The following is a 25,525-nucleotide window of genomic DNA, read 5'->3' as shown; positions in this document are numbered from 1 at the left end:
AGAAATGCATTATATTTTAATAATAGAATACCATTATTTTAAATTGTAATAATATTTCACAGTATTGCTGTTTTTTCTGTATGTTTGATTTACATTATGATGAGCTGAGACATGATCAACAGGGTTTTTTCACAGCCTACCTGACTGAAAGAGCTCATTATTTATGCAGGTCATTAGAGCTCTTTATCTGATTCTTTTGTCTTCTCAGGTGAGAATCACCCATTATACATGAGGATTCACGCCTCCACGCATACTGTGTTTCTTGACCAAAGATGTTTTAGAAAATTTAAATCTCTCTATTGTTTTATATGAAGGAGTAGGAATGATAATTTTTACATAATTTTGAAGCAAAAACTCTAGTCTACAACCTCCAATACCCAGAAGTCTTGTGAACACAGATTTAATATATATTTTTTGGCTTTATTTCAGTGACTTAAGTTTTTTGTTTTTTCAATAACCACACATAAACGTTATTCCTTCAAAAACACAAACATGTACATACATGTTCCTTGCATATTATTGTAGCCTAGTTTGTGCTGAATACAGTGTAATGACACTTTTTCCATTAATATGTTTATGAACAACTGAAAAAAGCACAAATGTCAGGGCATGTTAAAACTTCTCCAAGCCCCAAATCAGCCTCAGACCCCTGAGGGTTAATCTTAATAACTACTATTAATATTGTTTTTAATCATTTATAAGTGATATATAATTGTTCATGAAGGCTGGAAATGAAAAATGCCTTATATTCAGGTGTGCAGAATTATTAGGCAGGTTTTCTTTTACAGGCAAAATGAGCCAAAAAAGAGATTTAACTCAGACTGAAAAGTCAAAAATGATTAAATGCTCATGAGAAGGACGCAATACTAATGCAATACTAGAAATTGCAAAGTTAAAGCATGACCAATGGACAGCAAAATGCTCATTGGGTCAGCGGAGTCATACAAAAACAGGTGGAAAAGAAAAGACACATGTTAACTGCAAAAGAATTAAGAATTAAGGTGAAGAATTAAGTGTGAAACCATCAGGAACCCTTTAGACTCCAGCGCCACCATTTTCCAGAACTGCGACCTACCTGGAGTCTCCAGAAGTGCAAGGTGTCAATATCTCAGAGACTTAGGTTAGCTAAAGAATCCTAAAAAATGACCCGCACTTAATAAGAATCACAAGCTGAAGTGTTGTAAAATACATGAAGACTGGGTTTTTATAGGCCTTACAGACAGACAGCTTGAGAGTGACTCCTGAAGGACCAGCACCACATCCTCTTGTACCACTGTTTGAAGAACTGTCACTCTCAAGCTGTCTGTCTAACTGTTCTATAGTGTTTATCTATATTTTAATTTGTGCATTCTTATTTTTACTGTCTGGTCACTTGTGTTTAATAATGTTTATTAGTTAGTTTTTGCTGTGGTATCATAGTACTTAAAGGGTTAGTTCACCCAAAAATGAACATTATGTCATTAATGACTCACCCTCATGTCATTCCAAACCCGTAAGATCTCCGTTCATCTTCGGAACACAGTTTAAGATATTTTAGATTTAGTCCGAGAGCTTTCTGTCCCTCCATTGAAAATGTATGTGCAGTATACTGTCCATGTCCATAAAGGTAATAAAAACATCATCAAAGTAGTCCATGTGACATCAGTGGGTTAGTTAGAAGTTTTTGAAGCATCTTATATAGATTTTGGTACAAAAATAATAAAAAATGCGACTTTATTCAGCATTGTATTCTCTTGCGGAATCCTTTCCATTGAATTGATTCCATTGAATTGATTCCATTGAATTGATTCCACTGAATTGATTCCATTGAATCCTTTCATCTGTCGGCGTTGGTAATGCACTTTTACGTCGTTGTTTTCGGCGATTAGGACATCTGCGACATGCACACTTACGCACCATTTAAAAAAATAGCTTGAATACAGCGTGCGTCTCCCTCAGACTGTAAACGAAACTCTGGCGCACCAGATAACACGTCAGCAGCGTCTTACGTCAGCAGTGCGCTGCGGTTCACTGAACCCGAGTCATGAACCCGGATGAACAACAGACCCGGAAGAGAATACAATGCTGAATAAAGTTGTAGTTTTTGTTATTTTTGGACCAAAATGTATTTTCGATGCTTCAAAAACTTCTAACTAACCCACTGATGTCACATGGACTACTTTGATGATGTTTTTATTACCTTTCTGGACATGGACAGTATATCGTACATACATTTTCAATGGAGGGACAGAAAGCTCTCGGACTTAATCTAAAATATCTTAAACTGTGTTCCGAAGAAAGGAGGTCATTAATGACATCGTTTTCATTTTTGGGTGAACTAACCCTTTAAAGTGTTCTTTAAGTAATAAATGGGGAGCAAAGTTTAATTTGTCTCAAAACCCCCATTTTTATTTGTATTTCATTATTTTAAAGAGAGTTCATTTCATCAGAGCTCATTTTAATGACCACCAAGTCAGAGCTCATGTCTCCATCTGCCACAGACACTAAGTGCCCACACATGTCACAGACCCCTACTTAGTGCCCAAGTTCACATCTGTCCCAGAGCCAACACCTAAATCCACTTCTGCCATGGCCACAGTCTACCACTGAACTACAGCCATTAGGCCACAGTTTAGACCACAGTCTGAACTCCAAGCTCTGCAATGGGCACCACAATTGCACCAAAAATGTACAATGATTGTCTTCTGAAGAATTTTATTGATTCTGATTGTTTTGGGCATGTTGGTTATATAAACTGCTAGTGAGTTGGTGTGTTTGTGCAATTCTGTTTACCTTAATGTACTGGATGTCTGACACAGCTCTGACAGAATAGTCTGGCACATAGATCTGCAGGAAGGCATTGAGCTGGTTGTTACTGCTGCCCAGTGATGGTGTGATGGCTTCAATCCGCTCGCTACGATTTAACGAGTCAGAATGGTTTAGTCCAAATGACCGAGGTGGGGATTTGTTTTCTGCAGAGGAAAAAGGAAAGCATTGTGACTTCAGTAATCAGGAAAAAAAAAAAAAAAACATAAACACATAAAATCAAGGGCATGATAGGGAGGGGAACACAATTGGGGAACTTGTCAGCCTTGCTCATGAATATGAATTATCTGACATAATGTTTGATTAGCAACAATGACTCAACCGATGACATGAGTTAGGGGCTTTTTTATTCTGAATTACACACTTTACAATTAAATTAACACTTAATTACATGAGTATTTTTTAAATAATTGATATGAATGAATGACAAATTGAATAAAAGAATACTTTTACTTAGCAAGCATGCATTAAATTGATCAAAAGCGACTAAGGATTTTAAAGATTTTTTTGTGCACCAAATCATCATATTAGAAAAGTATCATGTGACACTGAAAACTGGAGTAATGGCTGCTGAAAATTCAGCTTTGACATCACAGGAAAAAAAAAAACAATTATTTCATAATATTAATATTTTTACTGTATATTTGATCAAATAAATGCAGCCTTGGTGAGCATAAGAAACTTCTTTCAAAAACTTACTAACCCAAAGTTTTGAGCAGTAGTGTATGTTTGTAGATGTTTATGGCTTTTAGTACACTGAACCCTTTTAGTGACTAGACCCACAAATCCAACTTTATAGCGACAATAAGTAACACATGGTATATTATTATTTTATAATAGCTTGTAACAGCTTTTTAGAACTCAATAATTGCATTGCTAGTTATGAAGGGAGTGTTTCATGTATGTATAAGGGTTGCCGCTGGCAAGAGTATGATAAAAAGCCTAAGAGCTTTCAAAGTGAAGACTGGCTTATTTTTAATTAAACACAGCTTATGTTTTCCACTTCATAAAGAGGGGGAATTTACAAGTGCACACACACAAACATTCACTTTACTCACACACAAAATACTTGCTAACAGACACTCAAATATGCACACTTCCACACTCCAGCACATACATTTATCCTTTTTTTTTTTTTTCTTCGCTCCTACACAAACACACATACAAACGTATACACACACACACACACACCGGTTTCCACAGTGGGGTGTGTTAATGCCACAATTTGGTTGGAATGTATGTAATCCGTGTTTGGATGTGTGAGTGGAGTGGGGGAGCCACCGCGTCTTTAGTTCAAGGCTCCAATGCTGGCCTGAAGGGGCCCAACTCTGAACCCTACATGCTGGTAGTCAGCATGAGGTATGTGAGAACCGGGAACAGTATGTGTGTGCATGTGTGTGTGGGTGACTATGTACAGAGGTGTCTGTGTGTGTGCGTATGGCCCTGCTGTCACCCTTTACTCCAGGAGGCCTGTGAAATAGAAATGTGTGGGAGGGATTCTGTGGGTTTCCTGTAACATACGGTATGATTTACAATGAGTAACAGACAGACTAATGTCTGACCTTTCCATTGTTTGATTAGTCATTTTGGTTTAACTATACCTGTAGATCCAGCAACAGACTCAGCCCTACTGACCACAAAGGTACAAGGAACTGCAGAGAAGTATAAAGAATAGGAGGAAGAGAAAAGCATCTGAAGAGGGTGAGAATCTAAGGTGACTGAAAGGTAGAAATGAAGGGAACAGAACTGAAGAGCGCTAGGAGTAAAGAAATCACTAAATACCACTTGTTTTAATCCACATTAGAAAATATTCTCTGTTATCCCCATAACAAAGCTCTTTTGGTATTACTGTAGGCCCATGTTCTCACCACCAGAGGTCACCTATGTTCTGTGATTGTCCCCTAACAAGTGGCACATGTGACTCTTGGTTCAAATTTGGCAGAATATTCAATTTCTGATGGATCTAAATATGTTCAACATGATTTGAAAATACCCTACAGTTATTACAAAAGAGTCAGTGGATGCTTCCCCCCAAAGATTTTTATATACTTTTATGTTCAGTTTGATCAATAAAATGTGTAATCTGTGAAGTGAAAGAATTGTTTATGATTAGTAGTAATAAAAATAATAACAACAACAATAATTCCATTCATCCATCCATTTTCCAAACCGCTTGTCTTATGCAGGACTGTGGTAATAACAATAATAATAAATGTTATTATTTTTGAACATTAGTGTCTTTTATCATTTGTATTTATATATTAATCAATCCTGAACACTGATACCTGCACAAATACTGTGTGTCTATTGTGGAATAAACAATATAGCAAAATCTCGATTGTTTCACAGATTTCTTCCGAGTACAAAACAAAAGACAGTCTTAAAATCTCTTGCCATTCTTTTTGCCACGTGACCTCTGGAATGAAAGCTTCTGTGATACTGTGTTATTATTTTCTGATAGTGTCTGAAGCACATTCTGCATACAATAATGCCTGACTGGGATTAGTGCATCATAGTAACAAATCATAGTACATTGAAAACAGTATGTCAAAAGTGCCAGAATGAGGCTCCGCTTCCTGTGGATCTTCAAAGTATGTATCCGTGCATACTTTTTGGGTTAATACTGCCCACAACTGCTTGCACTATTGCAGGGTATGTGGGTGTATCATGTGGTATAGATGGAATTTTGCATTGCAGTATTATTTTTGTAAAACCACCATAAAACCTCTAATGTAAAGTATGTAATTTTCTAAAATATTTAGGTCTACATTTAAGATTTATGTATTTAAATTGCATATAAAATATCCATCTCTTTGGATTACACAGTTTTAACATTATGTAATTTAACATTAATGTGATGTATATTTGTCAGTCATACTTTAAGGAAACAGGCAAGAAACAAGTAAAATGTATGCACTCAAATAATGGTATAGTTTATTATTAGCTATTTGAATCTATTTGATTTTATATGAATGATCACATTTTCAAAAAGCATTTATTAAAATTGCTTAGAATAAGCACAAATCTGTTCATTATGGGAAAAATAATTACATTTATTCAGTTAAAAAGTATAAATATGTTTAAAATATGTGTAGCTGTGGAACAAGTAATATTCAATTAGTTAAATGAATGATTTAAAATGAATTAGACTTGATGACTGATGATAAATATATAAACTTGGTTATTGTGTATTTAAAACGCATTCAGTTTATCAGCACTATTACAGTACAATAGTACTATTACTATTTTATGTATGACTAACAAATATGCATCTGTTTAAAGTTTATTAGTTTATGATAAAACTATGTAATACAAACATGAAAATGTTATATGCAATTAAAATACATACAAGGTAAATACCAATAAGTACCAGCGTACATAGTATATATGCTACTTTTAGTACTTATGAATGATTTTTATTTATTTGTAATTACCTGGAGAAGCGGTGAGAGCCATGATCCCATACGAGGAGAAAGCTCCAGCTTCAAACTTCATTCCCTCCTTCCCTGCCTCCACTTCCACCTTCCCCTTAGAGAACAGATCACATTGAAGGCCAGACTTTTAAATGCAGCTAAGAACTGTTTTTAAACAACTTTAAGTAGATACTTTTACTACTAATGGAGTTTTTTGCAAAAGAAGGCTTTCAGTAATTACTTTAGAAGCACGGCTGTCTTTCACAATACTCACTAAACTAAACATTCTTCTTTCACGTAGGTACCTTAGTTCTTTCATACTGGGCGTGTTAAATACTTGCGAAAATCCCAGCTTGTTCTAGGCTAATAACCTCAATCCTTACTCTTTATGCCCTCCACGGCCCTGGACCAAGCAACCAAGCTGACCTGCAGAATGAGGATGAAATAGTCCACGGGCTTGTTGCGGTGGAAAAGGTAATGCTCGATGGCCTTCTTATTCTTCTCATTATATTTGACCTCCTGGATGACGTTGGGGTGCTTGAGGAGCCGCAGAAGGATCTTCTCAGACATCTGGCTGGGACTGAATGGCTCAACTTCTGTAAAACAAAAGAAGACATGACATCATCTTCCTGTTCCTATGGGTTTTTTTCGCAATTGAAATCGTTACCTCAGAGCCATTCTAAACCAAGGTTAAAGGTAATATTGCATTTTCAGGTTTCAAAACTTCAGGTATATTAGTAAACCCTGGGTTAACGATGCTCTAACATTTTTTTAGATGAATACAGCTCTGTTTTAATAACTGCTTATCCATCTGTGAGACTGTTCTGACTGTTTCAAGTCTTCTAAAACATACAGAAGCAAAAATAAATGTTCATTTCTGGTAACACTGTCAGCTATCAACATCTGTATTGTTCTCTCAAAAGCTGATACTAAACACAGAGCATGATAAGCACTGTTGTGTCTACTGTGATGGTTGTCTGTTGCTAAACACTCACTGTAACATTGTTCTGTTTACAGTATCTGTGTCACCTGGCAGCTGGTCGCTCCTTGACCAGGGAACGCTAATAGTATTGTATTTGTTAATCAATGATTAGCGTAAGCCACAAGGGGAAGTTCTTACCAAATCCTGGAATTAGGTTTAAATGGGAATACCACTCAGAATGTTTGGCAAGCCCTTTTTGTCTCTATTATACACAAACACCCTTGGGACTATTTAACAGCAGCTTGATGGATAGTAAAGCAAGGGGAAATGACTTGCAGGAGGTTGAGCCAAATGCCTGAAGAGTTTTGCAAGAATGCGAGAATCAGCAATTATACATCAAGGATGCATTTATTTGATCAAATATGACAGCAAAACTTTTTTAAATAACTGTTTTCTATTTTAATATATTTTAAAAAGTAATTTATTCCTGTAATGGCAATGCTGAATTTTCAGCATCATTACTCCAGTCTTCGGTGTCACATGATCCTTCAGAAATCATTCTGATATGCTGATTTGCTACTTAAGAAACATTTCCAATTATTATGATGTTGAAAAGAATCATGCTGCTTAATATTTTTTGTGGAAATTACATATTGATTCTTTGATGAATACAAAGTTGAAAAGAACAGCATTTATTTGAAATGGAAGTCTGATACATAAGAAATGTCTTTAATGTCATTTTTAACATCAATTTAATGCATCCTTGCTGAACAAAAGTAACATTTTCTTTAAAAAAAAAAAAAAAAAATTATGAAACAAAATGTGTTAGTTAGAGTGTCAGAGAGAAAAAAACCCAAAACAAAACATGTTTTTAATTCCTTCTTTCAACCGTTTGTTGGCTTTTTCCAGGGCTTGGAGAAAATTCTTTTTATACACTAATCAAGCAGGCCACCACTCTCTAAACATTGCCCAAACCTTAGTATACAAACAACATCAACTTCATGACTTCCACCAAAAACTGCTGAGATTTACTTGTACAAGAATGTTGCTTTAGATGTTGGTTATGGTAAAAGTGACAGAAAAAACTTTTTACATGTTTCAAAATATTGTAAAATATTTATATGTTCTTTTCTTTTAAAAGAATCCTGAAAAAATATATTCTTAAACACCAAATCAGCATATTAGAATGAATTCTGAAGCATTGTGTAACACTGAAGACTGGAGCAATGGCTGCTTAAAATCAGCTTTGCCATCAGAGAAATAAATTATATTTTAAAATTGAAAAAAAGTTATTTTAAATTGTAATGATATTTCAAAATATTGCTGTTTTACTGTATATTTGGTCAAATAAATGCAGCTTTGGTGAGCCTAAGAGACTTCTTACCGACTCCAAACTTTTTGAATGGCACTGTATGTTAAACAGAATCAATCGCATCCGTAGTGACTCCTGCAGTTCCTGCTTGTGGCAAAGCATCGCTGATGTTTATCTCACCTTATTTATATATATATATATATTTACATATATATATCTGTCAATTCAGTATAGCAATAAAAACGTTAACAATAGCAAAGATCCTACTCGGGATCACTTATAAAACACTTTATAAAACAACAAAGTAAGAAACAAAAAGTAAGTAAGAAAGAGTGAGAAATGATGTGCCATCTGCAAGGTTTTTGCAGTGCTTAAAGTCATACAACCCAAACAAGTTGCTTCTTTTTAAATACAAACCTTAGAATGCAAACCCCTAAAAAAACATCAACATCATGGCACTACTTTCACCAAAAACCAGAGGCAAAGCTCCTCCTCTGTGTGAGTGCCCTAACCATACTACAGTCAGAGGACACACTGGGGTAAATCAAGCAGCAATGCAGTACACTTGCCTGTTGCTAGGAAACGCAGAGTAGCCAGTAGAAGCTGAGGTGATATTTTAACCTTCATTTCATTGTCCATGTGCTTGAAAGCCGAGAAATCCTGCTTCCTCTCTCGATGGGTGATTTTCTTTTTTGTTTTGTTGTCAGCTGTTGGAAAAATGGGATGACAGTGGAAGAAAGTTTTTTAAATTAAATTCCTGAATGATGTGTAAAACATCTTGCTTCATATGCTTGTAAAAAATGTTACAATGGCACCTAAAAAGGTTTTTGGGTAACACTTTACAACAAGGTTCCATTTGTTAACATTAGTTAACCACAATGGTTGACATGAACTAACAAAAAACAAAAACAATTTCTAAAGCATTTAATCATATTTAATGTTCATTTCAACATTTACTAATTTTGTAACCGTGCTTCCAGCACTGCCTGTGTTAAGGCGGACTTTGTGATATCCAATTTATAAAATCTGTTAAGTGATGTGCAGAGAGGCCCAGTCTGCTGCCGCACACGCATCTTTCATAGATATTTCTTTAAATTAGGCCCACGAAACAGCCATTCCCCCCTGTAGAATGGGCTCTCAGGTTTCCTGGTAATAGCTGACCCTTTACTGAATATGCCACCTTGAAAGCCTCTACTATCCAATGAGAGAGTCGTTGTTTTTGCAGTGCTTGCCTCTTCTTTGGGGTTTGCAAAACACAAAGAGATTGTCTAAGAATGTCTAATTGTCTATCCAGATATATCCACAATCCCCTCACTGAACATAAGTGCTGCAGACTTTCCTCCCCTGGGGATTCTGATAGAGGAGGGTGAAATGCTTGATCCTCTACTTCCATGAATGAATGGCCCGGCTTGATCAACTTGGGTATAAATGCTGGATTTGGGTGTGAGATGAACTTGCATGTAATTCTCCAATCCGCTTTATAGAGGTCAGCGCAAGCAAAGCTGTCTTGTATGAGACAATTTTCATATCTGCTTCCTCCAAGGGTTCAAACAGGGCTTCCCTGAGTGCATCCAGGACCAAGGACAGATCCCCTGCTGGTAACATAGGTCTGAGAACTGGTCTCAGGTGGCGCACACCCTTCATAAATCTAATTATAATAGGATACTGTTTCACCATTAAATCTCATGTGACATGATGAAATGGCCGCCAGGTACACTTTGATTATAGAGAATGCCTTCCCTTTATCTAGTATCTCCTGAAGGAAGGTAAGAATGCAAGGTACTTAGGAAAGGAATGGTATATTTTGTCTTTCCTGACACCATGTCTCAAATTTTCTGGTGGATTGCACTCTAGCATTCTGGATGGTAAAAATCACATTCTGGGGTAGGCCAAGAGCATTCAGGTTAGACCTCTCGCAGGCCAGACCCCGAGATTCCACCTCCCTCTATGGATGTGGATGAAAAATCCTCCATCCTGCTAGAGAGAGGAAGTCTCTGGGCTGAGGAAGGTACCAAGGATCTGAATACAGCAGCTGAACTATCTCCGCTGTCCATGGCCTCCCATTCACCTCCAAAGCAAACAGATCCACATCTGCCTGCCTGCCATATTTGTCCAATATCCCCTGAACCACCTTTGGGTGGAGCCTCCATTCCCCTAGGTGATGATTCCCCTGATATTTACTAGGCCTGGAACGTGTGTCATGAGGGACAGCAAGTGTTTCCTGTTCCATAGAAGCACTCTCCTTGCCAGGGCATGCAGATTTCTCGACCGGATGCCTCCCTGCCCATTTATTCCCTGTCTTGCAAAATGAGCAGAGCCCTGAGACAGTGGCCTGAGACCTCATTGTGCAGATCTGGAGGGATATAATTTCAGAGAAGTGGTCCATCTCTGAAAATCTCTCATGAACAGCCCCAAAGGCACTACTGCTATGACTGAAGCCATGAGTCCCAGTCATCTCAGACACAGTCAAAAAGAGACCGTCTTCCCCAGGCAAAACTGATCCACACAGTTCCATAAACTCCCCCTTTTCTACTCTGAGAGGGTTGCCTAGTAAGTTATTGAGTTCAGGTTCAAACCCAGAAATACCACTGATTGTGTTGGGGTTACAAGCTCTTCTTCTGGATCACTACAAACCCCACAGATTTTAAATGTTTTAATACTGCCCTTGTATGCAACTCCGCCATCTCCCTTGATCTGGCACAGATTAACCGTTGAGATATGCTAATATCCTTATGCCCTACTGGCTCTATGGTGTCAATGCAGAACCCCTTCTTTGATTCCTCTGCTGGTATCACCTGAATTGCTTTATTGCTCAATTTATTTTCTGTCTCAAAACGTTTGCATTCTCTCCCTGTACTTTTGACTGTCTTATCCCTGTCTTATCCCCAAGTTTTTCTTTTTTTTTCTTGTGTATGGTTGCTTTGCATGAGAGAATTGTCTGAATTTAGAGAGAGAAAAAACAAGAGGCCACGCTGTGTTTTTGTGTGTAAACACTCTGCTTTCTTTGATTCGACAACACAGGAGAAATGAGTGACAGTGCTTCTTGACATGAACCTGGGGAGTGTGCAGTGGTTGGTGAGTACTTTTGTTTCACATCACTGTTTCACAGACAAAGCGAGAAAAAGATTGGGGTTTGCTAAACCGCCTGTTTCTTCCTTCTGCCCCTTGCAGTCTGGGGGCCTTGCCACTTGAGCGAAAGACTTTCATTGCCAGGAGGGAGGTTGTTTATCCTGGTCATATAGAATTCCCCCCGCGAGGATGTATTTTCCCTCCTCAGGCCCTGCCAAAATGCTTGTCCTCCTGCTGCTCCCACATGTGAGATTCGTCACTGTGTGGATCTCCATCCACACCTCAGTCACGTCTTTTCCCTAAGACAAGGCCCCTGACATCTCCTTCTCTAACTCGGTGCTGTAAACCAAAAGAAAAGTGATTGCATTTATAGAGTGCTCCCATCTGAGCAAAAGATTTATAAATCTTCTCAAAAATCAATGATGAGAATCAATCAGATCTTTGAGGCAGCTTAAGGGCGACGGTGGATAATCTGAACACCGTCTCTGGATGACAGTCATATTCATATTTCCCAGTATTTCATTAGATCATCTATGCAATTCTGGAAAGGTAGAAGTGTCTGATGAACTGTCGAGGTGGTAGGAAGTAGGAATTTCCCGTCTAGCCTTGAGTATTCTGCATCTGAGAGAGCCGACAGCCAGTCAATGCCCAACCGGTTCGCCACCTAATGGCAAGCCTCATGTAGAGTTACACACACTGTTGCTGTCTGCTGGTCATCTACTCCTGTAAGGTAGCCTGGGGACTGCGTTTGGGGAACAAACGAATCTTCCTCATACTCCTCCTTGCCCTCATCTGACAGATATTCCGAGGCAGCAATGGAAGCGGAATCATTGTGAAGTGAAGTGAAGTGACGTGAAGGCCAAGTATGGTAACCCATACTTGGTATGCACTCACATTAGGGGCAGTGAGTAGTGAACACCCACACACTGCAAGTTGTGGACACACACCTGGAGCAGTGGGCACCAATTTGCTTAAGTGCCCGGGGAGTGATTGGGGGTTAGCTCCCTCGCTCTGAACTTGTTAGACTCCATAGAAGAAGCCATGTTCAACTGGTAAGTTAACTTTTTGTCTATTATATATGCTTGGTTAAACGTTTCACTACACTTCTTGTTTTATTTGGCCTGATGCCCTATGACAAGTGGTAGCTTGTCTTTTGGACAGTTTAATCTAGCCAAATTAACACTAAGGGTTCGTAGCTTGGATGCAGCAAGAGAAGAGATGTGGGATACCATTTTGGGCCAGCGCTGCTGTTTATATAGGATGGGGTGGGGCTTCCCGGGAGCACTGGCCTGATAAGCATGATTGCATAGGGCTTCACGGATGGCCAGGCAAGAGGCGTTTCCCATAGTGAGATGTTGAACGAGTTAACTGAAATAGAATTAATGTCAACTAATGAAACCTTATTGTAAAGGTAAACAGTTTTTGTAATATCAAGCTATTGAAATTGAACTACATAAAACTGTTCTAAACTAAAAGTACTAACTAGGGAAAAATGCAACATTTTAACAAACTAGTATTATATATTTCATAACACATAAGATACAGGACAAAATCCACCTTTCTTTATGACACTGTCATTTTACAATGTACTATTTAAACTGCTCTTTGTAAAAACACATGCAAAAGTACATGACATTCATGGCACATACTATATAAGTCTGTCTCATCCAGGATTTCAGACTTGATGATTTCTTCAATGACATCCTCCAGGGTGATAATGCCAAGTACTTCGTAGAATGGGTCACCTTCACCTTCGTTGTTAACACGCTGGACTATTGCCAGGTGAGATTTACCTAGAATATAATAGGTTGATTAAGATGCACATTTTAAAACAGTTTAGGCTGTTTGCATATAAAGGAATATTCAAAGTGTTTTCAAATGTATCAAAATGTAATCAAGCTTAAAGTTATAGTTCACTCAAAAATGAAAATTCTGCCATAATTTACTCTTACCCACATACACTCGTCTTTTCAAAACTATATGACTATTTTCTTTTTAGAATACAAAATAAGATATTTTAAATAATTTTCCAACAGTTTTGTCCATCGAAAGTCAATGGGGTCCAAAAAACACTGATTTTTATTGCCTTTCAAAATTCTGAAGAACGTCAAACAGGTTTGAGATGACATGAGAGTGTTTAAATAATGTCATAATTTTCATTCCTGGCCACACGCACATATCCTACAATGTGTAACTGCTTTTGGCAGCCTGATAATGGTATTAGCATCAAAATGTTTGGCTTTAGCAACATTTTTTATTTTATTTATTTATTTATTTGGAGGTTTTTTGTGGTTTATACACCAAAACTTAACAAATTATTAAACATATGTTCTGTACCTTTACAACCAACACTCTAGAGTATCTCAAGAGTGTCTCTGGCATGAAGCCACATACTCTTTCTCTGCTAAGTTCAAAAGTCTGACCCTGTTTCCCAAAACACTGAAGTGTTTTGTCTTTGATATTGAAGGTCTAGAGGTCTAGAGTAACTGGGTTCATTCTCAAAATATTGTGTATTGTGTCTTTGAACAAAAGTAGTCCAGTCTTGGTAAGATATCTCTACTGGAGTGGACACACTTGTCATAAACATTGTGCTCTCTTAAAAAAAAAAAAAAAAAACACTTTTAAAGAAAGATTGAATGAGCTCCTGCTTCTGATAATCGGTGTTTATTATTTCAACTAAATAAAACTGAAACCCTGTAAAAAGGACAAGGGTGAACCTTTCAAGTTTCTCATGAAGCTTTAATACATATCCCAAAGACAAAAGAGAAAACCTATTTTTGTGTATACTGTCAAGAAAAACACCAAACAAATTCTTTGCCTTTTCTCAGCTTGTGAACTTTTAGAAGGAATTTTCCAGAGGGCCAGGCTAATATTAGCCCTGAAATGAAGTTTCCATTCCACTTGGGCAATATTCTCACCAAAGCGACTGCTGGGTGATCTGATCTGTCTCAGAGCTGGTCGTTTATATGCAGATGGCCATTTGCTAAAATACTAGGAAGCCTGGGACGCACTTGTGGCAAACCCCATGACAACACACAAACAATGATTGGCTATAAATCTCTGCTTAAGGAGTGTGGCCTTAACTTGAGTGTGTGTACCTTCTTTTCCTTATTTTGCCACTGCAATGACTTCAATGAACCTACAGCATGTAGCTTGATTCACTAAACATCCAGGAATATGTTGGAACAAGTGCACTTTATGTTTGCAATCTTATGTTTTATTTTTTATATCACCAAATTTAAAGGAAAATATTAAAAATAAATGAACGGTCTTATCTCATGTAATTTAATTATAAAATTTAAGTAATTACATTCTAATTTTACTAATACCCAAAGGTCAGTTATACTGATGACCTGATCTGGAATTCTTGTCCAACCCCATTTGCATAACTAAATCTCATAAATGGTCAGATGAACCTAGTCAGTTAAATGGCTAAACATCAAAAGGAAAACTTACTAGGAAACAAGAGTTACACTAGTTCTAATGGGTGATTATGTGATATGTGACAATGAAGTAACTTGATGGCAAAGGTTACCAGTGTTACCACAGCAAACAACTCCACAAGATAGTATTTAAATAATATCAGTCAATCCTTTTATGCAAGTGGAAATTAATCACCCTTAAAGAGAGGACGTAAGGGCAAGGGTCAAGGGGTAGTAGAAGTCACAAGACTAAATAAATAAGTGCTCAAGCATTAAATCTCAGCACAAAAAGAATGGTTTATTCAGGCCACAGTGGAAAAAAAAACATGTTTACTTTATGTATTTTCCTTCATAGTTTCCCTGGAGTACACCATATCTCACCCCTTCAAGGAAACAAGGATATTAGCTTCTCCTCTGTTCTCTGTGGGGATTATTTCTATCCCAAGGTAGAGAAAAAAAAGAAGAAAAGATTACAATTATGTTTCAATATCTGTGGAGTCACAGCTTGAAAAAAAAGAAAACTCACTGGATTGAAGCTATACGGGTGTAAAAAAGAAAAAGAAAAAACGTGTGTTGTAAAATTCTAAGGAAAAGTATGCTTTTATTAATAAAATCACTGCAGTGATTTCTAATAACTATCTGTTTGAATAATGGACCATGGAGAAAACCAACACAGTCATTATATTTGCAATTTAATCGGATGCCATTAGTGGTACAAAAATATACACAGCAGCTTTAATGTTGCTTTGACGCTTTTTATATTGTACATTATTGGGCAAAACTTTGTGAACAAATAAGTCTATTAAAGTTTAGCAATGAATGAAGCACTGCTCACAAACAAATGAGCAAACCAAACCTAGCAAGTGGAATCCAATGTGAAATGTTCATTGAGAAATCGTTAGCCCTCACACAAAATTCCTAATAGTGTGAATTCCTATTGAAATTGGATTTTACCCCTGAGAATTTGCCGAACAATGGTGAATCTGATCACACTTTAATTCTTTACTCACATATTCAGAAAAACTCTAAAACATAGAAAAGTTAAACCAGACATGTACAGTACAAAAGCTAGCCTAACCTTTTTTTGAAGGGTTAAAGGTGCCCTAGAACATGTTTTTAAAAGATGTAATATAAGTCTAAGGTGTCCCCTGAATGTGTCTGTGAAGTTTCAGCTCAAAATACCCCATAGATTTTTTTTTATTAATTTTTTTAACTGCCTATTTTGGGGCATCATTATAAACGCGCCGATTTATGCTGCGGCCCCTTTAAATCCCGTGCTCTCCACCCACAGAGCTTTCGCTTGCCTTAAACAGTGCCCTAACACAGTTTACACAGCTAATATAACCCTCAAAATGGATCTTTACAAAGTGTTCGTCATGCATGTGGCATGCATGCGTCGGATTATGTGAGTATTGTATACTGTTATATTGTTTACATTGATTGTGAATGAGTTTGAGGCTATGCTGCGTGGCTAAAGCTGACATTACACACTGTTGGAGAGATTTATAAAGAATGAAGTTGTGTTTATGCATTATACAGACTGCAAGTGTTTAAAAATGAAAATAGCGACGGCTCTTGTCTCCGTGAATACAGTAAGAAACGATGGTAACTTTAACCACAATTAACAGTACATTAGCAACATGCTAACGAAACATTTAGAAAGACAATTCACAAATCTCACTAAAAATATCATGATATCATGGATCATGTCAGTTATTATTGCTCCATCTGCCATTTTTCGCTGTTGTTCTTGCTTGCTTACCTAGTCTGTTGATTCAGCTATCAGTGGCGGCTGGTGCAAAACATTTTTGGTGGGGCGCAAACATTTTTTGTTTTAGAAATGCAGGAATGAATAGGCTAATTGTTAAATAATCATTTGACAAGTGATATAATAATGTATCATTACCGCTTATCTAAAATATGGAAAATTCATTATTTAAAGCATGCCATAGGGCTGGGATCTAAAAAAAAAATTCTGTATTTAATTTAAAAAAAAAAAATTACATCCTGCCCAATATTGTCCTAGAAACAATGTTCATATTGAAGGCTATAAAAACAAAAATGAATGTAACTGTGTAGTACATGCTATATTATGTGCAAAAAAGGGATCAAATCACATTAGGCCTAGGCTATATTCTAAAATTGTAACTTTACAATCTAAAAACAAAATGTTTTTTAAAGCAGAAGTTAAATACACTAAACAGTCTATTTAAATACCCTACAACAGTCACTTTACACAGTTACTGCTATCGTACAAATACACTTAGTTGTATTTTCGAAATTCTACATATGGCATAATTATGTTCGCCAACAAAAACGGTCAGAATTTTCAACTACAAATATTTTTAGCAAAATGTGTTTTACTCATATTGAACTCCGTCTGTTTGGCGCGCATGCGCGCGGCGGCGCTCGTTCACGAAAGTTTGTGCTTGCTGAAGGCTCGTCCACGACTGACTGCAAAATGGAAATTTTTTCTCGACTTTCTAACATTTGCAGATGGAGAATATATCTGTGAAGTGTAAATAATGCACTGAGGAAATTACTGGATGTCACTTCAGCATAAAAAAAAATATTAATAGAAGTATGTTTGTGTCCACCAATCGCAGCACAAGTTAAGGTTACGTATGATGACGAAAGCACGTTAGTGCGAGCCCTCCCGGAACCCAAAGAGAATGCATTGAATTGCGCCACTACTGGCCAAGCCCTCATTTGAGCAGTTTGGGGGCGACAAAAAAATCGCCCATTGCAGATAAGAATTGAGGACGCTGATTGGCTAAATTTTATGTCACATCTTGAATATATTTATATATTGAATAGGTATTTGACTAAATTCTACAAAGACCCGCCTCCTTTGGGCGATTTCTCGATTGCCCCTCAGCTGAAATTGAGTGGTGCACACAGAGAGGACATATGGTGATTATGAAAAAAAATATTTTCCACAGACGATTTTCTAATATATTACATCATACAAATATACATTTAAATAATTCATAAGATTATTATTTTGCGTGTGTGGTTCAGGGAGGGCGGCGCCCTAGCACCCTCTATTGGCCAGCCGCCACTGTCAGCTATGCACATCCAGACGTTCTGCCCTTGTCTAATGCCTTACATAATGATAATGTTGGATGGGCTGGCATATGCAAATATTGGGGGCGTACACCCCGACTGTTACGTAACAGTCGGTGTTATGTTGAGATTCGCCTGTTCTTTGGAGGTCTTTTAAACAAATGAGATTTATATAAGAAGGAGGAAACAATGGAGTTTGAGACTCACTGAATGTCATTTCCATGTACTGAACTCTTGTTATTTAACTATGTCGAGGTAAATTCAATTTTTCATTCGAGGGCACCTTTAATACATGACATTTATTGTGAAATCCAGAATTCAGTAATTTTATTTCAAATTAATATTTTATGATTGCGAGTTTATACAACGTAAATGCAACTTCATTCATCATAATTGTGACTTTATATCTTTATATTATACCGTGAACACATATTTAAAGTTTATATCATAATTGCAAGTTTTATTTCTTACTCTGGGTGCTTTGTATACAGTGGTGGACAGTATTTAAGCACTTAAGTACATTTTTCAAGTATCTGTACAATGATTTCTTCAGCTTGAAATTACAAGGAACAATATGTTTTATGAAATGTAGTGGAGTAAAAAGTACAATATTATGCTTTGGAATGTAGTGAAGTAAAAAATATAAGTTTCCCAAAATAAAAATTCCCAAATCATAATATTGTACATTGTACTCCACTACATTTCATAAAAATGTCTTAGGGTTACAAATGTAACCCCAGTTCCCTGAAAAGGAAACGGGACGCTGCATCACTTGCTGACACTCTGGGGACATTTCCTTGCATAACCCGGTGTCTGAGGGATGTGTAACTTCAAGTCAATACCATTGGCCTATGCAGTGCAATGATGTCACACATAGCATCCGAGCATATAAATAAGTGCAGAGCTAACAGACATAGCCTCAGCTAAGTCCATAGGACCAAACCCATCAGCCGAACCAGGCAAAGATGAAATATGGAGTTGCTCGCAGCAACTCTACATACGTTTCCAGACCTGAGCACAAGCCTAGGAGAGCAGCGTACTGAAGGGAGCAAGCAAACAAAGAATTCCCAACTTCCATACTAAAGGTCTGGGGAGGGAACAGAAAATGGGTAGCTGACCGTGATTCAAACCATTCCAACTGTCAAGGCCTGCTCCAACCTTCATGTAGTCTGTTAGGATGGGGGCCAATCCGTATATAAGGAGCATAATCCTGTTACACTACCAACGATTGACAGCTTGGGAGGATGACAAACGAGAAAGTGGAATTCCCACTCTATCTAAACTACTGAGCTCTACTCAAGCCAGCCTCTGCCAGTTGATAAACTGTGGAGGGCGACCGATTTTACCTGTCAAGCTCAAGGCAGATGTCTCTTGCTATTCCTTGCTTAAATACCAGGCAGAAAGGATTGGGAAGGTGAGAAAATAAACTGAACCACCAGGAATCTCCGCCCTACTTGAACACCCAGTTTATGAACTGTGGAGGGTGACAGATTCCATCTATCAAGCTCAACATAGGGAGGATCAGCCTTAACCAAGTATAATGGGAAGAAATTGGGCCACCCAGGAGCACAATTATATTTCAACTTCTAGAGAATAAAAAGAAAGGCAACCTAGGAAGGGCAACAAGTCCATCTGCCCAGCTCAACCTCATAGCCAAAATCTGGAATGCAGCCTTGATTAAAAACCTAAGTCGAAAAAATGGTGAAGGCGGCATATGAAAAATAGTTTTTGGTTTATCCTAGTTTCAACTGTCAACTCTACCACCCATTCTACTGAAGAGTCTGCCAGGCTGTACCTTACAGATCTAAAAAGGAGCATAGCCTTATTTTAATTGGAGAAGGCGACAGATTAGGGAGTGTGTCACTTCACAACTCAACTACATCAACATTCATCCATACAGCTTTACTTTTTAAAAAACAAAAAAAACAAATTGTAATATATTGCTCTACACATTAGGAAGGGGGCATGAGAGAGCTGGACACATTTTTTCAGAAGTAGTCCACTTAATACTCATCATAAAGTAAGCTCCTGATATGCATAAAAGTGAAGAATGAAGCAACCAGGATGGAAAAGAGGGACGAGAGCCCAAATTTTAATCAAGCTCAGGTCTGATTTCGGCTTCCTCCCAGAGCATCAACTCTTCTCCCTACTCTTCGGAGGAGGGGCTCGAGAAGCCAAGCTCGCCTTCTGCATCTCACTCCAAGAATTCATTCAAGAAGGAACAGAAGACTTTGGAAGAGCCTGGACCCGGTGAGGGATACATTGTTTGAAGGCAGCCACTCTCGCCTCCCTAAACTTCTTTACCACCATATCAACAGCAGTGCTGAAAAACATGGAAGGTGAGACTGGGGCATCAAGTAGGAGGCTCTTTTCAATCTCCTTAATCTAAGCTACAAACGGCTCTACGTCACCACCATTGCTGCCATGGATAGGCCAATGGAGAGGGCCGTCTGTTTAGTGGTGCAGAGGGCCAGGTCTGTGGCTATGTGCAATTCAGTGACTGCCTTAGGGGATAGACCCTCACCCTGGAACAGGTATTTGAGTAGGTCAGCCAGGTATGCCTGCAGCACCACCATGATGGGCAGGGCACCACAAGCCTGACCTGTCACCGCATATGACTTGCAAACCAGACTAGATGTTATCTGGCATGGCTTGGATGGCAGAATGGGAGCATTCAGTGACAAAGATGTCCCCAGGCAAAGAATTCTCTTCTGCCAAAATCTCTTCAACCAGAAGCACTCATCCATAACCCTGCTCACACATGCCTTCGATATGTGCGTAACTCAAACTCAAAGGAACTATGCAAGCAGAGTAACGCTGCTTACACGAACCCACCACCTCAGTGTGCAGGTCCGGAAGAAAGGGAAGGCTCACTGGGGCTGGAGACTTATGACCTGTGTCTTAGCAGACACAGACGATCTTGCCAATTCGAACTCAGTCGGAACTTGGCGTGAGTCATAAGCTCCAATAGGTCATCGTATGGAGGACTTTGATAGGAGAGGAGAGTATCAGACTTAGATATAATGTCTGTTACTGACTCCATATCTAGTTCCTCGGAACCAGAAGTGAGCAAAAATGCTACACAGGCTTCTGGGCCAGATACAAGAGCCGCGGAGCCTGCTAGAGAAGCTAGACCCCTTCAAGCTCCTCTGCTAGGTCCATCAGAGATCCCCATATTTTGCAGCTACAACTGCCTCAGCAGACACACGGCCAGAACTGCAAGGTGCAGCGGCTTGACTCTCATCACTCATGAAGAGAGCCAAGCGGGAGTGGAGCTGAACGCATGTGCTTCACTCCTACACACCTGACACACAACTTTTGTGAATTGTCCAATGTAATATAACATTGCCATTGTAGGATATTGTAGGTAAAATAGCACAAATGACTGCACATGCATCTTCCCCACTGCTCTAGCAGTTTCAAATTATATAAAACTGGTATGTTTGCATAGAGTTCCTCTTTAAATAATTAGATGATAATAACTAGCTAAATGACCCTAAAATAACGTGTTACCATTATTTCACTTGTTTGAACACTTGAATTAATATTAACTGATATTTTAGTATGTCAGTGTTCAATGTTTTGATTGTGTTAAATGAGTTTTGTCAGTGAAATAAAACATTTGCTTATTTGTAGTTCAATACATATTAAATGTCTGTAGAAATCTTTCTTATTAGTGATGACTAATGACTAGTGCTGGCTAAAATAAATAACGAACATGGTTCATCAATCAGTACTTTTACTGAAGTAATATTTTTGTTTAGGGTATCTGTACTGTAACTCAAGTACCTGATACTTTTTCCACCACTGTTTGTATGTGTGTGTGTGTGTGTGTGTGTGTGTGTGTGTGTGTGTAAACTATGCATGCGTGTAACCAGTTGAGTCTGCAACAAGCTACATTGATTGATTGATTAATTCATTCATCCATTCATCCAATCTTTCTGTCACATCCCATTGGGAGGCCACATGCACAAACCCACTGTAAAATCTCATAGGCTCAAATTAACACTCATAACCGTACATTAAGCATCAAATAAACTAATTAAAAAAGAATATTATTGCATCAATATAAATCAATACAGGTAAAAAGATAAATGCAATGTAATGCTAAATTCACTTTCATTTGGTCACATTTGTTTAAATTCATCACCATCACAATCTTCAGCACTATCACAGGCAACGTCATCTTCATCCTTATTAAGACACACATGTATTGTTTATCATTTAGTAGGGATAATAGCTAAGCAGTAATTGTGAGATGGCCCCACAACCCTGCATGAGAACGTCTATTGCTCCCCCTCAGCTCTTCTGAGACTCATTGTGTGCTCTTTTCCACCATTTCCAGTTTAAGTCTTGGAATGCAGTTTGTCATATTTTTCCATAGCGTAATTCCCACCATAAATAGTCACGTAAGGCAACAAGGCCACTGTCTCAGACAGACAGTGATCAGCCTTCTCAGAAAATATTTTAGTTCTGACAACTACTGGGACACTGGAAATGAGCGGTGGGATATCACAGATTAATTATTATTTTAATTGTATTTCATAAGAGGCCTTTCTGAGAAAATCATTACATTGTTATCCAAATGCTTGACCCTAAATTTCATTTGTACCCCTGTAACCCTAACCTATAAATAGCTTTAATTTCTTAAAAAGATTGTTATCAAATAAAGGACCAAAAACAAAACAAAAAAATCTGGGTATATATACATAGACTGTATGTCAAAATCAGTAAATAATATTAGATAAATATCTTAATATATCCACAAATTTGACCTTTTTGTGACATGGCAAGTTTAGTTCAGATTGTAAAATAAAATAATATATTGTACAGCTCCCCAAAAACTACTTTTTACCTTAAAATAATGAAAATATATTATGAAAAATATATTATAAAGAAAAAAAAAAAGAATTAAGATGTGTACACACATGTATTCAATGTATAAGGGAAATATATTATTATATTAGATTATTATTTTTATGGTGACAGGTAGTCATTAAAAAGTATGAAAATAGTATGTTTTCAAAATATAAAACTAGCATGAATATAAAAAAAACATTCTATGAACATACAACGAACATGGTACATGTGTTTTAAACTATATTTTTTTAAATATTTTTTCTCTTTTCTTTATCATATACATTCTTCTTTCCTCACAAAATGCACAATATAACTTACACGCAGGGTGAATTAGGTTGCAGGACTACAATGAGCGATAAATGAAAAACAACACAATAAATGCTGATTCATAAGAAAAGTTGAACATGGTATCAGCAGTAGTAGAGCAATGGTTAAGCATCTGCACGTTCACAAAAACAACAGTTAGCAAGGAACTAAATTTACTCTGTTATTAATGCCCTGGAGCAAGACTCCTAACCCCAGGCTATTCCAATCGGGACTGTCCAGCAACTGGTATACTGCTGTTCTCAATGAACTTATTAAGAAATAGTAAAACTAATGTGCTTGCTGAATCCTAATCAAATATGAATGCTACAAAATATACTAAGCTGTAATTAAAACAAAAAAACACAGAAGTGAGGAAATTAAAAAAAAAAAAAAAAAAAAAAAAAATTCAAGTAATTTTAAAGTCCCAGTACAAACCCCCACAGTGATTATGAACTCCAGCCAAAACAACCTCCAGATAACAATGCTGCTGCAAATCAGCCCGTTTTCTAAATATAAGCTTCTCAGAGCATGTCACTAAACGTGTTCCTTTTTTCCTGATAAATATAAATGGACTGATATCATCTGAAGAAAACCAATTTAGCATTTTCATCTCATCGCTTTGTTTACATAAACTAAACTACTGAGCGCAAAACTCAGTTTACTCACTACACTGACCTCCAAGGACCCTTGTTAAAAATGATTCATTTCTTTACTCTGAAACTAAACCAACCAACATCTTTGTTTCCTCAGTGAAGGTTCACAATGAATAACAGTGATCTGTCTGTTACAGCGGCCTGAGCTCTGGGTTAATGCTGCTTACAGATTCAGCATCATTAAGGGGCCGTTTAAGCACAGACAGACACAGTCACAAGACCTCTCCACTATTTTAAACACTAAAATGGTATTGTTAACAAGCAGCAGAGCACTATGCAACAAGTGGGCTTCTTTCAGCAAATATTTTAGAGAACACTTGATTCATTTTATTTCTACTCAACAGTTACTGGCTTGATCAACAAAAAATACTTGTTTATTGGAAAGGACTTGTGGGTCAAAAGAAGAGTTGTATTGTTATTTACTAGTAGTCATACAATAAATGTAATACAATAAATAAATTACAGTATAGATAACACTAACAATAAAAAACTGCAAACCACACTGCATGAATTCTACAGGTTCATTTCATGGCACAGAAAAAAAAAATAATAATAATAATTACTCCCTTAACTTTTTATCACCATGGGTTTGACTCCCTCATGCCATTCCCAGGATTTGCAGGACTTTGGTTAGGCTAATTTGGGAAGCATCATCTTCATAGGTGTCCTTGGTGTACTTATCTAACAGCGGTTTCATTGTGACATCCAGTCTGTTGGAATGATGAACTAAAAGGAGTTATACAGTAGATAAGACTGGCAAAGTGAATGAAGTAGAAACAAATTTGCTACATATGGCATTCTTATGCTGTGACTATAGTGCTTTAATGAAATCGAACAGTGAGTTTTATATTTTTTACAGTGGTGCATTTACAGAGGGAAGAAATGTAGAAAATAAATAAATAAATGAGAGAGGAAAACGTATCAAAGTTTCTTCAGAGGGTTAGTTCACCCTGAAAATAATGTAATTTATTACTCACCCTCATGTAAGCCCACCTGTAAGACCTTCGTTCATCTTCGGAACACAAATCAAGATATTTTTGTACAGTGGTTCTACCTTAATATTATAAAGTGATGCGAATACTTTTTGTGCACCAAACACGACTTTTCAGCAATATCTAGTGATGGCCGATTTCAAAACACTGCTTCAAAGCTTTACGAATCTTTTATTGGAATCAGTTGTTCGGAACGCATATCAAACTGCTGAAATCATGTGACCACAGATTCAAAACAAAAGATTCGTAAAGCTTTGAAGCAGTGTTTTGAAATCGGACATCACTAAATATTGTTGAAAAGTTGTGTTTTTTGTTTTTTTTGGCGCACAAAAAGTATTCTCATCGCTTTATAATATTAAAGTAGAACCACTGTACTCACATGAACTGTTTTAAATATGTTTTGAGTACCTTTCTGGATCTTGAGAGGTTCGGTGACATTGCTCTCATTAGAGGCCTCACTGAGCCATCGGATTTCATCAAAAATATCTTAATTTGTGTTCCGAAGATGAACGAAGGTCTTATGGGTGTAGAACGACATGAGGGTGAGTAATAAATGACATTATTTTTATTTTTGGGTGAACTAACCCTTTAACATACTGATAGCATGTTTGAAAAAGTTACATTTCTTAAATGGATAATCCACCCAAAAATTAAAATTATGTCATCATTTACTCACTCTCAAGTGGTTCTAAAGCTGAATGCATT

At 37.3% G+C, this 25,525-nt stretch overlaps 1 protein-coding gene across 1 annotated transcript in view; it reads right to left on the bottom strand.

Annotated features, from left to right (window-relative positions):
- Positions 1-25,525, bottom strand: part of cnnm2b (cyclin and CBS domain divalent metal cation transport mediator 2b) — a 46,216-nt gene that overhangs the window by 5,994 nt on the left and 14,697 nt on the right. Inside the window, exons 2-6 of the mRNA XM_048197152.1 lie at positions 13,171-13,314; positions 9,022-9,159; positions 6,645-6,814; positions 6,240-6,333; positions 2,773-2,951 (exon numbers count right to left, since the gene is read on the bottom strand). Of these exons, the coding sequence (XP_048053109.1) occupies positions 2,773-2,951; positions 6,240-6,333; positions 6,645-6,814; positions 9,022-9,159; positions 13,171-13,314 (725 nt within the window). The remainder of the gene's footprint in view (positions 1-2,772; positions 2,952-6,239; positions 6,334-6,644; positions 6,815-9,021; positions 9,160-13,170; positions 13,315-25,525) is intronic.

This window comes from Megalobrama amblycephala, linkage group LG7, assembly GCF_018812025.1.
Source record: "Megalobrama amblycephala isolate DHTTF-2021 linkage group LG7, ASM1881202v1, whole genome shotgun sequence".
Taxonomy (NCBI): Eukaryota; Metazoa; Chordata; class Actinopteri; order Cypriniformes; family Xenocyprididae; genus Megalobrama; species Megalobrama amblycephala.
The sequence above is the reverse complement of the archived record's forward strand: the minus strand, read 5'-3'. Positions and strand labels throughout refer to the sequence as shown.